Source organism: Tupaia chinensis, unplaced genomic scaffold (assembly GCF_000334495.1).
Source record: "Tupaia chinensis unplaced genomic scaffold, TupChi_1.0 Scaffold000418_1, whole genome shotgun sequence".
Lineage (NCBI taxonomy): Eukaryota > Metazoa > Chordata > Mammalia > Scandentia > Tupaiidae > Tupaia > Tupaia belangeri.
The window spans coordinates 278,291-290,513 of record NW_006159923.1 but is presented as its reverse complement, the minus strand read 5'-3'; the positions used below and the strand labels follow the sequence as shown (position 1 = coordinate 290,513).

The following is a 12,223-nucleotide window of genomic DNA, read 5'->3' as shown; positions in this document are numbered from 1 at the left end:
CACAGAGGCGGAGCGGCCGTGGGCCCAGCCACTCAGGTCCTGCCAGGGAGGGGTTGAGAAACCCCTCAGGAGGTGACTGGAGCAGAGACCTGGGATCTGGCCTGGGCCCAGGCTTTTCCACCAGACCAGGGATTTCTCCTGTGGCCAGAGTACAGGGATGAGGGGTGTGGGAGAGGAAGGCAGAGAGGGGTTGGGCACGAGTGGTCACAGAGCGCCTATGAGCAGCAGCCAGGACCTCAGGCTCTGCGCAGGATGGGAGGTCACTGGGGAGGAGGCGCATGGCTGCTGCGCGGGGAAGAGACGGGCAGGTGGGCATGGGGAGCCCAGGGAGGAGGCTCTTGCAGTCAAGGGCGAGGGCTGTGGGGCCTGGACTGGAGCAGCAGTGGTCCTGGTGGGATGGACAGAAGAGGAGGCCCTGGTGTTGGGTGGGCGAGAGGGATGGGAAGGAAGAGGGTAATGAGGGTTGAGAAAGGCCCTTGGGGTCAGGCTTTCCACGTGAGCGTGAGCGGGGCCAGCGCCAGGGGTTCAGGTGACCATAATCCCACCCCCCCAGGGAGTGCCTGCAGGGCACCATCCGCAACAGCCAGGAGGCGGAGGTCTCCTGCCCCTTCATTGACAACACCTACTCGTGCTCGGGCAAGCTGCTGGAGAGGGAGATCCGGGCGGTAAGGCCTGGGGCGGGAGGGGCGCGTCCATATCCCGGGGAGCTGGGCCTTGAGTTGGCATGTGGGGACTGGCTCCTGGGTGCCATTGTCAGGCTGCAGACATTTTTCAAGATCCTTCTCTGTGCGGGGTGCTGGAGGCCTGAGTCGGCTGACTTGAGGGAAGTAACTGGTAAAGAAAACACGCTGGAAAAAAGAGCAGAGCAGTTCAGACTGGAGATTCTCAACCAGGTGACCTGACCTCCATGTCAGAGTCTCAGCCTCTGTGCCTCCGTTTTCTTATCTCTGTTAGAGTCAAAGTTTTAGTTTCTACTTCAAGGCTTGCCAAGACCACAGCAGAGGGTATGTGTGAAATTTGAGTCATGTTCGGCCCGCAGTGAACCCTTGGGTCAGCCTGCCTTTGCTGTGTAACACACCATGCCAGACAGGCATGGACCAACCACATATTTAGCTCATGAGTCTGAGAGTTAGTGATTGGGCTTAGCTGGGTGGTTCTGACCTTGGCTGGGCTTAGCTGGAGCATCAGCTGTTGTGAACTGGCTTATGGCAGTGGCATCTGCTGTGTCTGGACGACTTGGGCCTCTCTCCACTTGCATCTGACCTTCCCCTCCCCCCAGCTGCCTGGCCAGGGCCTGCTTGTTTGGGGGTGGTCTCAGGGTTCTAGGAGCAGCAGTAGGGGAGCCTGTGCCGCAGTTCTTTCCTTGTTTCTGCTCCTTTCTCATTCGCTGCCACCCCATTGGTCAAAGCAGGTCACGTGGAGGAGGGTGTGGAACAGGGAGCCAGGAACAGATAGGAGGTGGCAGTCTGACGTCTCTCACAAGCACCGTGTGTGCCATTCACATTACTGCTGTTCATTATCAGGGTCTCTGATTGCTGGTGGTCTTGAGCACATCCCTTCCCTTTTCTGGGCCTCTTTCCCCATCTGTAAAGTGGGCTGTTGGACTTGATTCATGGTTTTCAAACTGCTGGGGAATGGCCTTTACAGAATTGGGCTTCTTACATTCCCAGGCCAAAACATGAAGGCAGAGCCAAAGGTGGCTGAGGTCCAAGAGGGAGACCCCCACAGACATGCGTAAGGCCCGTTTCCTCCCTAAACTGAGAACACCTCTAACTTCACCAAGTATTTCTTGGAATGCAAGGAGTTCAGCCTCTTGCTGAGGAGGAGGCAGAGGGTAGAACTTGGGGATCCTGATCTCAAGAGCAGCCTCATTTCTATGCCACTTATGGGGCCTTTGAGAAGGGCAACTTAGGAGGTTGCCAAGCTGTCCTTGCTCTCGCCAGGAGAGACCCTGAGACAATCACTCCGCACGTCTCCAGCACCCACAGGCATCTGCCTGGAGGTTTTGCCTGTGAAGTCTGCCCCTGCCAACGGGCATTGTGATGGGCCAGAGGTCATGCCAAGGGGCCATGTGAACTTTATGGAGCTCTTGGGAGTTGACCCAGGATGATCAAGTGTAGCCAAGATCTTGAGTAAGGGGCAGCAGAATGCTAACAGTGGAGGCTGTTTTTATAAAATACCAAAAATAAACATGCCTAGACCACACAGAACCAGAGCAGAAGTGAAAGAAAAATCACCCGTGACCACGCCATCCCAGGAAACTGCCCAGTGGCGTTTTGTCCTGTTCGTTTCAGTGTCTCTGGGCAGATATGACTTACTTTCTTTTTTTCTTAAAGAGATTTTTGCTGTAGGGTCCATGTACTCAGTGGAGAGACAGGCAGAAAGCGAGAAATTTCTCCCCATGGGGGATGACCATGCTGCAATCCCTTCTCTTCTATTTACCTCTTGGGATTTTGGATACATACACACACATGCCTGGCATGTTTCAAGCCACTGGGTCCAGGACTCAAAACCATGATGGACTATGTGGGAATCCAGTGCCTTAACCGTTACACCACTGCTGGCCCAATTTTTTTTTTTTTTCTTTTTAAAGTAAATTTTATTAAAGTACTTTTTTAAGTTCTTTTTTTACAATAGGCATATGCTCGTGGAGAGAGAGAAAGGGAAAGTGAAAACTCACACCACAATCCCCTTTTCTCCATTCTCCTCTTAGGGTTTTGGGCATATGTGTGCTCTGCAGAAATTTGAAGACATCTGGTCTGGGACTTGAACTGCAGAGTTGGCCATGTGGAATCCAGCCGCCTTAAGCACCATACCACATGGTGGCCCATAAAGTCTAGTTGGGGGAGTTTGGCCAAATGTAACTCATGTAACCACCACCTCACCAAGACGTAGAACACAGTTCCTGGAGGACAGATATGCTTGCCAGAGAGACAGACAGAGGAAGAGAAAGCACACTCAAACGGATGTGGTCATGCTGCAATCCCTTCTCCTCCGTCCTGTTGGGATTTTGGGCACATGTGCACATGTGCCACTGGGGCCAGGATTCAAACCACAGTTGGCCATGTAGGATCCAGCTACCTTAACCACTAGGCTACAGGGCCAGCCCATTCAAGAAGTATAAACAAGATATATACCACACAGATTTACAATGATTTTTAAAAAGATTTTGTAGGTGAGCTGGCAGGTAGTGTGGAGATTAAGGTGCCAGGTCCCACATGGCCAGCTGTGTGGTTCAAGTCCTGAAACTAGTGGCTTGAAAATCACAACGGGTGTGTAAGTGTGTGTGCCCTAAGTCCGAAGAGGGAAAAATATATACCTCTTATCTTAGAAATTCCCCTTCTCTATAAATAGTGCTCAAAGGGACTTTTTGCACAATTCCTTTTTTGTGTGTGCTGTTTTCTCAGGCTGACTGTGTGGAAGTAAGGTGGGTACCAAAGGGTCAGAGAGGTTGGTGTTGAACCTCCTCCATGGCTCTCAGAGTGAGGTACCAGGATCCTCGTCTAGCCACATCTTCCCCAGCATGGCTTATGCGATCACCGCCGTCTGTCTCCAGAGCTGGTTTTTTGTTTGTTTGTGTTTTCAGTTTTTGCTATAGGGCATGTGCGATCGCCTGGGGAGAGGAGGAGAGAGAGGGAAAGTGAGAAATCACATCTTCCCACACACCAAGGGGGATGGCCACATGGCAGTCCCTTCTCCTTCATTCGCCACTCGGGATTTTAGACATGCACACATTCCTAGTGTGATCCTCAAGGCCAGGACTCGATTGTGGAATTGACCATGTGGGAGCCAGTGCCTTAACCTCTGTGCCACCTGCTAGCCCTCCAGAACTGTTTTTTAAATCCAGTTTTGGATGTAGTGTTTAAATGCTGGAAGTTTCATGAAGAAGAGAGCTTGGGTCTGGGTCGAAGCGTATGGGCGGAGGCTTCCTGGAGGGTGGCCGATGGCACGGAGGGCCAAGTGTTGGATGTTCAGCACTCTGAGTAGCAGGGCCGCGGTCTGTTGGCAGCTCCTGCCCCCCGAGGATTACCAGCGGTTTCTGGACCTGAGCGTCTCCATCGCTGAGAACCGCAGTGCCTTCAGCTACCACTGCAAGACTCCGGACTGCAAGGGCTGGTGCTTCTTTGAGGACGACGTGAACGAGTTCACCTGCCCTGTGTGCTTCCATGTCAACTGCCTGCTCTGCAAGGTGGACCGGGGACCCCCTGCTTAGTCGCCCTCATCCTGCCGGAGCGCAGTGCAATGTGGTGCTTGTGTCCCTGGGAAGGAGTACGAGCCTGGCCCGGGCATCAGGGTGTCATGAGGGAGAGCTGCCTGTCAGCGAGTCTGGCTTGGGCTCAGAATCGAGCCCTGAGCTCACAGCCCCAGCCCTGGCCCCATGCAGAGCTCTAAACTCAGCCCTGAATGAACTCTGGCCCTGAACCAAGTCCAGGCCCTGGGCTGACCCCACTCTGGCCCATCACAAACTGAGTTCCAATGCTATCCGAGTCTGACCCAGGACTAAGCTCGAACACTGGACTGAACACTGACCCTGTCCCATCTGAACCAGAACCCAGACTAAGCCCAACCCTGGCACCAGACCAAGTCTCAACCCCTATCCTGAACCGAGCAGGGGCTCCAGACCCAGACCGAGCCCTTGCCTGGTCTGTCCCTGCCTCCACCGCCTCAAAAGTCCACCATTAAAGTGAGGAGCAGGATGACAGGGTAGGAGCCTGCTCTTGGACCCAGCCCAAGTGAGCGCAGTCTCCCAGCACTGGGTCTGTAAGCGGGGCAAAACCAGGCAGTGACGTGGCGGCCGCAGCTTAGGGGAGAGGCTCCAGGGATGTCTGTGCCCATCAGAACCGAAAACAGGAATATTCCGTCGGCATCCTTAGTGATGACCCTGGCTTCATTGCTCTGCCCAGTGCCCTCCCTGTGGAAGGGGTGTGGTGTGCTAGGCAAGGCCGTCACCGACCCATCTGGAGGCATTACATTACGTGTTTGCACAGTGCCGGCTCTGCCCCACCTCCCCCCCTGTTTTTTTTTTTTTTTTTTTTTTTTTTGAGAGGTTTTTGCTATAGGGTGCGTGCACTCACCAAAAAGACAGACAGAGACAGAGAGACAGAAAGCGAGAAAATCACCCCTCAGGGAGGATGGCCACTTTGCAATCCCTTCTCCATTGTGCTCTTGGGATCTTGGACATGCATGCACACTGAGCTGGGACCCTAGACCTAACCTAGACTGAGCCCTTCCCTGATCTGTCCCTGCATCTGGCGCGAGTTTAAGCCACTGGGTCCGGGACTCGAACTGCGGTCGACTACATGGAAGTCCAGCGACATAGCCGTTAAACTAACTGCTGGTCCCTCTCCTAGCTTTTTAATCCCCTGCGGAACCATCTCACCTTTAGCCCCTCAACCCTGCAGGCCATCCATGAGAAGATGAACTGCAAGGAGTATCAGGACGACCTGGCCCTGCGGGCTCAGAATGACGTGGCCGCCCGGCAGACCACAGAGATGCTGAGGGTGAGGCTGGGAGAGACTGGGGCCTCGGGGGTTGAGTTTGGTGCCTATTCAGCGGGTCAGTGCATTTTAGAACAGGCTGTATTTACACAGGAGCCTCTGACCTCCCTTCTGGCTGTCATTCCCATCCAGAGATGGGACTGAGCCTGGGTGTTCAGGTAGTGAGTACGAGGAGAGTGGCTGGGTGTGGGGAAGAGACCCTGGACAAAGTGGTGCTGGCACAGCCCGGCCTGGGTGGAGCCACACGGGAGGGTGGAAGCCAGTTCCTCCCGGCAGCAGGGAAGGGGCCGAGAGCAGAGCCAGGCCTGTGCTGCCCTGTTCCCTGCCGAGGTCAGCGTCTTCCCTGTTTCAGCTGATGCTGCAGCAGGGCGAGGCCATGCACTGCCCGCAGTGCCAGATCGTGGTGCAGAAGAAGGATGGCTGCGACTGGATCCGCTGTACCGTCTGCCACACCGAGATCTGCTGGGTCACCAAGGGCCCACGCTGGGGCCCCGGGGTGAGTGCTGGGGACAAGGGCCCGGGACTGTGGGGAGGAGCCTCTACTGGGCTTGCCCTCAGGGAGGGCTCCAAAAACTGCAGCCTTTGGGCCCGGTCCAACCAGTCCGATCCACAGCCTCTACAGGTACCGGGTCTTCGGGAAAGTCATGATGTAGTTTTCTGTTTTCTTATGCAAAAATGCGTCATGATTTTCTGACTACCCAATAAAAAAGTTGTTTACATTTTTTTAAAGAATTATTCAATTTTTATTCATTATTATCATTATTCTTCGATTTGCTGTAGGGCATACATGCTCACAAGAGTGAAAGTGAGAGAGAGAGGGAGAGAGAAACCACGCTGCCAGCTCTAGGACTTAAACCGCAGTCAGCCATGTGGGAGTCCAGTACCTCAACCACCGTGCCACTTGCTGGCCCCACAGTTTCTGTTTTTAACCTTGCTATAGGGCATGTATGTTCACCAGAAGTCACCCCCAGGACGGATGGCCATGCTGCAGTCCCTTCCCCTTCATTCTCCTCTCGGGATTTGGGACATGCACACATGTGCTCAAGCTGCCAGGCCCAGGACTCGAACTGCAGTTGACCATGTGGGGATCCAGCTGCCTTAACTTCTACACCATCTGCTGGGCCTGTTTTTTTACATCTTTAAGTAGTTACAACAAATACCGAAAGATGAGTACTATTCTATGACATGAACTCCGAGTCTGCATCCTGCACAGTTTTGTGAGCACAGCCGTGCTTCTCATTGACCTGTGGTTCATTTTGCACTACTGAGGCGGAGATCATGTGACCTCCCGTGCTGCAATAACTGGCCCTTCACAGGAAGATATTTGCCCATCCCTGCCCCAGAGGAGGAGTTAAGGTTCCGTGTGGAGTTGGAAGGGGAGTGGTCTCTCTGCGCCTCAGTTTTCTCCCCGAAGTGCCCAGCAGAGTCCCTGTCCCATGAGGAGCACTCTAACAACTGTCACAGTTGGGCTGTGTCTCTGGATACGTACAGGCAGACCTGAAGGCAGATGGAGACAGAGGAAGCCGCCTTGTGCTGCCCCGAGATGTGACCCCCCTGGGATGTGTCAGAGCCTCCTGTCCTCTCTGGCTCTGGGGCCTCGGGGTGGTAGACCGACATGTAACGGAGATGCTGAGGGAGCTCACACTAGCCACAGTGACTCTCGGTTTGGGCTCTGAGGCAAGAGGTCATTCTTAGCAGCTTGTCTGCAGGAGCACAGGCCCAGACTGGGAGCAGAAGCTCAGCTCTGGGGTGTGTCCTCCCTGAAATCCTCACCTCTTTCTCCAATCTTTAGGGCCCAGGAGACATCAGTGGGGGCTGCCGCTGCCGGGTGAATGGAATTCCTTGCCACCCAAGCTGTCAGAACTGCCACTGAGCTGAAGATGGCTGTGTCCCATGCCCACCCAGCCCCACGTCCATTGGCTGCTGTGGGCAAAACTGGGCTGGGTAGGCGCCTGGGCTCTGATTTCTGGCCTGAGTTGCCCTGTACTTGGCCAAGGCACGGCCCTGCAGAGCCAAGGCCTCTGAGCTGTGAAGTAGCCTGCTGGCAACAGGTGGGGCTCCTGCCTGGGCTGGCTGTTGCCCCTGGTCACATCTTCCCTGGTGCCTTCGCCCTTCCTCTGGGGCTGGCCGGCTGGACCTGTCATCCTTTCCCCGTGGTCCCCACCCCAGCCCCAGCTGTAAACACAGGCCCTGGCCGCGGCCTTGCTGGTGGCACCTCTGCGACTGTGCACTCCTCCCACCCACCACCCTCGTCTGCTGAACGAGCGCTCAGCCTCCCCCTTCCTCCTGTTGGCTCTCTGGGGGTGACTTTTTTGCCTTTGCTGCTGGAGGCCTGGGGCCTCAGAACTGCTGACTGCTTTGAGCTGGGGGGACCTGGTGGTTTTGAAAGCACAGCCTCCAGGCCCAGCTCTGTGTTCCCTCTGCCGCCTGTGTGAGATGATTAAAGTGGTTTTCCAGGAAGGAGTGTGATGTCCTTGGGTGGGAGTGAGTGTGGGCTGGGGCTCCACACGTGGGCCAGGCCTCAGGAGACTGAAAGCTTGTGACTGAGCCCTGGGCTCCTGTGCTGGCTTTGGTGCTACGGTGGCTGGGTCAGCGGAGGCCCAGACTGCAGAGTGCGGTGTGTCTGGGGCCTGCAAAGGAGGGTCTGCAGATCAGTGTGGGCCTTGGAGGCCACAGGGGCCGAAGCAGCAGCATGGACCACAGGAATGTCTTGCAGCCCCCTTCTACCCTCGTGGCGGGCACCCAGGATCAAAGATGGCTCAGGACAACTTGAAACTGCTGAGGTTGAGCAAGACTGTCGGTTTAATCTTCCTCTCAAGCAAGATGGCCAGGTGTAGATCAGCAGTCTCTATTAGGATGCTCTCTGCTGGTTGGAGATTAACAGTGCTCCATCCTGGGGTGTCTGTTCTGTGGGTGTTCCCTCCACACTGACTCCCGTTCCTGTGTTCAGATCTAGCATCTGATGCCCATCGGCATGTTTTCCGCTGCAGTGTGGGCACCATTAGAGCAGGTGAGGGCCTCTGCTGTTCAAGGCTGTACTCGGGCTCTGCACTGGGGCATGAGGTCTTGTGGGCAAGGGGCTGCTCTAGGCCCGGGACAGACAGGGCGCCCTGTCACTGGATGCCAGGACTTGTAGGTGGGCTGCTGCTTCCCAGTTCTGCCAGCACTGGCTAGGGCCACTGTCCTTGCGAATGAAGGCACACTAGGCGCCTCACAGCTCCAGGGGAGAGGATCAGTGGAGGCACCCACCCGGTGGGGGAAAACAAGCTGAGGATGGTGCATCTGCCGAGTGACAGCTTCAGGGTCCTACCCTCACCCCCAGACCACCTCCAGAGAGGGTCACAACTCCTCTGTAGTGCACTAGGCTAGCCCCAGTTGGCCCCAGGTGCCTTCCACTGGCAGTGCCCACTGCACCTCTTCACAGGGCCCAGACCGCAGGCCTCACAGACTAGACTGTCCACACCAACTGCGAGTCTTCCCTTTGGACACTGCCTGCTGGGATTGAGCATCGGGAACCAGTGTGAAGGGGTCTCTTGAGACTGCCCCATCTCTCAGTGGCCAGGCCAGCTGGGTTCCTGTGACCTTAACCTTTCAGGCTCAGTAGTTTGTTAGAACAACTTACAGAACTCAAGAAAGTGCTGTACTTCTGTCTTCCGGTTTATTATAAAAACAGTGTGGGCTAGCTGGTGGTGTGATGGTTAAGGCAGGTGGATCCCACGTGGCTGACTGCATGGTTTGAGGCCCAGACTGGCTGGCTTGAAAAAAAACATGCCAGATGCCTGTGCGTGCCCCAAATCCTGGGGAGGGATGCATTCTCACTTTAGCTCTCCAGGCAAGCTCACATGCCCTATAGCAAAAAAAAAAAAAAAAAAAGAACCAGCCAATGAGAGATGATTAGGGCAAGATACTAGGGGTTGTGGAGGGGTGCACATAGCTCCCAAGCCCTCCTTTGTACCTGGTGCCCACCCACCCCAGGAGCATGCGGAGCCCCATTCAATTTTTAAAAAAGAGTTATTTTAATTATTTAAAAAAATTTTTACCAGAGAGGGACAGAGCAAGAGAGAGGGAGAAAGAAAGCAAGCCACCAAGTCTGAGAATCAAACCACGGTGGGTCACATGGGAGTCCAGTGCCTTTAACCACCGTGCCACCTGCCAGCCCCATGTTCAATTTTTTTTTAATGGCAGAGGGTGTGAGACAACTAAGGTGGAATGGGGAGAGAGAAAGCATCCCCTACAAGGCTTGGTCACCCTGTAAGCTACGATCCTTTTTCCTGCATGTTTCCGTCCTGTTATGGCACATGTACTCCCAGTTTTTCAAGCTGCTGGGTTGGGACTCAAACCCTGGTTGGCTACGTGGGATCTGGGATCTGGCTTCCTCCGTGTAGCTCCTAATGCTGCCCTGCAGGGCAGTTCCCCCACTCATCACTTTGTCTTTCTGGTGACCTTTCTCATCCTGAGGCTTTCCAGGGGTCCCAGTTTAGGCCGCCTCATTAGCATAAACTCAAGTGAGAACAAAAGGGGATCATTAAAAAGAATGAAACACTCCTATCATCCAGGAGATTTCAAGTTTTAGGAGCCCTGTGTCAGGAATGAGAGACAAAGACCAAGTATCATTGTCATTACTTTTCAGAGATTTTTACCCACCTGAGAGACAGAAAGCAAGAAATCAACCCCCCAGGCATGCAATATGCAGCCAGCATGAGTTTTGATCCACTGGGTCCAGGACTTGAGCTACAATCTGCTATGTGGGAGTCCAGCAACGGAACCATTATGCCATCTGTTGGTCCTGACCAAGTAGTATTTTATACACACCTTTACTTCACTCCTACAATTACCAAAATTCTACTTTTTAGGATAGAGCATGTGTGCATGCAAGAGTGCAGGGGAAGTGATCCCCTTTCCCAAGCCCTCCAACCCCTCAGGACCCTGAGCACCTGAGTGTGCACCTTGTGTGTTTTCAGGGTGAACCTGAGGTCAGCTGTGGGGCCTCCAGCTTTGCAGGGCAGCTGCACCACTGAGACTGGGCCGTAACTTCCACCCATTTTCTTAAGTTCAAGCATCAACTCCTATTTGCGCTCAAAACAAAGTACTCCCTCAATTGATGTGAGCCCCCCAGAGGCAGGCAGGGCAGCATCCTGGCCAGCCCTGTGTACCTCTCGACAGGTTACAGGGCAGCATGGGCCTTCAATGGTGGGACATGGTCAAGGAGCTGAGACGCTGGGCAGCCTCAGGTGCCTTCACCTGTTCCCTCTGGGCCGGGAGACATTAATACCTTAATTCACACTTCAGGTCTTAGATGGACCCATCCCCCAGGGTGGAGGCAACAGGAAGCACTGCCCTGCTTCCACTACCCTGCAGCAGGGTGTAGAGGATGCTGGAAAGCTTGGTAAAGGCTCTCAGGAGCAGCAGGTGGTGAAGCGGTTATGTCACTGGACTCCCACGTGGCTAACTGCCAAAAAAAAAAAAAAAGAAAGAAAATCACTGGATGCATATGTATGTGTGCCCAGGATCCAGGAAGAATGGAGAAGGGACTGCAGTATGGCCATCCCCTCTGGGGGACACTTTTCCTCTCGCTGTGTCTCTCTCCAGAAAGAAAGAGGAAAAAAAAAAAACAAACAAACCGGCTCTCAGCGGCTCCTTGTGGGTGGAAGCTGTGTGGAGGGAAAACTGCATTCACATCAGGCTCTAGGCTGGGAAACCACTCCAGCCTTTAGAGCCAAAGGCATCCAGGATGAGGGGAAGAGTCGAGAGCACTCCAGCCTCATATCCCACACCACCTGCCTGGCTTAACTGTGACAGGGCCAGGCAGCAGCTGAGTGCGAGTCACACTTCTTGCAGGCGAAACCAAGTCAGGGCCAACCAGGAGCTCATGGAACCCAACAGTCCTGGGCTTGTCATGGAAGGCGAGAGCGTCAGGGCAGGTGTTTAAGGCTAGGATCCCTTGAAACACACGGTGGGCAAGGGCAGGATGACAGAGGCGGGGATTAATAACCTGTATATTTATTTCATACAGGGCTCTGTACAAAATATTTACAGATATTCTTTACAGAATAAGTAAACCACCTGAAGGTAAGTAGGTAAATGCTTTCTTCTCGTTGGCAGGGAGAATTGGAGTGCCAGCAAAGCCATAAAACTTTCTCCTTCGGTCACAACACGAGCAAATGCCACTCAATACCTAGGCTCCAAGTAGCTGTGGCCTTGGGTCCCCGGTCACACGCACCTTCTCTCCTCTTCCCCAGAGTCTGCACACAGGCTCAGGTGAGTGTGGCAGGAGGGGCAGAGGCTGCTGCCCATTGGTTAAGGTGCCAGGACAAACTTGCTGTGCGAGAAGACGAGGAACCTTTGCCGCATCTCACCTCTGGATCCGGGAAGGATTTCCTTTGCCCTGATGAATCTACTACTTTCTAAATCCACCTACCCACATCACACTCACTCCAGAGGAGGCGCCTGCTATGGAGAATGGCCCATCACTTTGAGTTTTTTATGATTTTAAAGTGCTTAGTATAAATCAGAGAGGACCCCTCCCCTAACTGTTCTGGGCTCCAGGCTGTGGCCTGGCCTGCTGAAGGCCCTGTACCCGGCTCTCGGGGTGTGGTACCTTCTGACATATTAACTTTAAGAAAACCCCTGCTGGGGCCAGCAGGTGGCGTGGTGGTTAAGGCGCTGGACTCCCACACGGCCAACTGCGGTTTGAGTCCTGGAACTGGCGGTTTGCTTTCTCCCTT

General features: G+C 54.2%; 1 protein-coding gene across 2 annotated transcripts in view; it reads left to right on the top strand.

The window, feature by feature from the left end:
* RBCK1 (RANBP2-type and C3HC4-type zinc finger containing 1) overlaps nt 1-7,958 on the top strand; it is an 18,771-nt gene extending 10,813 nt beyond the window's left edge. The window contains exons 8-12 of one of the 2 annotated variants that reach the window (XM_006154690.3): nt 554-665; nt 4,010-4,189; nt 5,403-5,501; nt 5,851-5,994; nt 7,291-7,958. In XM_006154690.3, coding sequence (XP_006154752.1) covers nt 554-665; nt 4,010-4,189; nt 5,403-5,501; nt 5,851-5,994; nt 7,291-7,371 — 616 coding nt within the window. In that variant the 3' untranslated portion in view covers nt 7,372-7,958. The remainder of the gene's footprint in view (nt 1-553; nt 666-4,009; nt 4,190-5,402; nt 5,502-5,850; nt 5,995-7,290) is intronic. The other variant, XM_006154691.3, reaches the window with a different exon arrangement.
* The last annotated feature ends 4,265 nt before the right edge of the window (nt 7,959-12,223 follow it).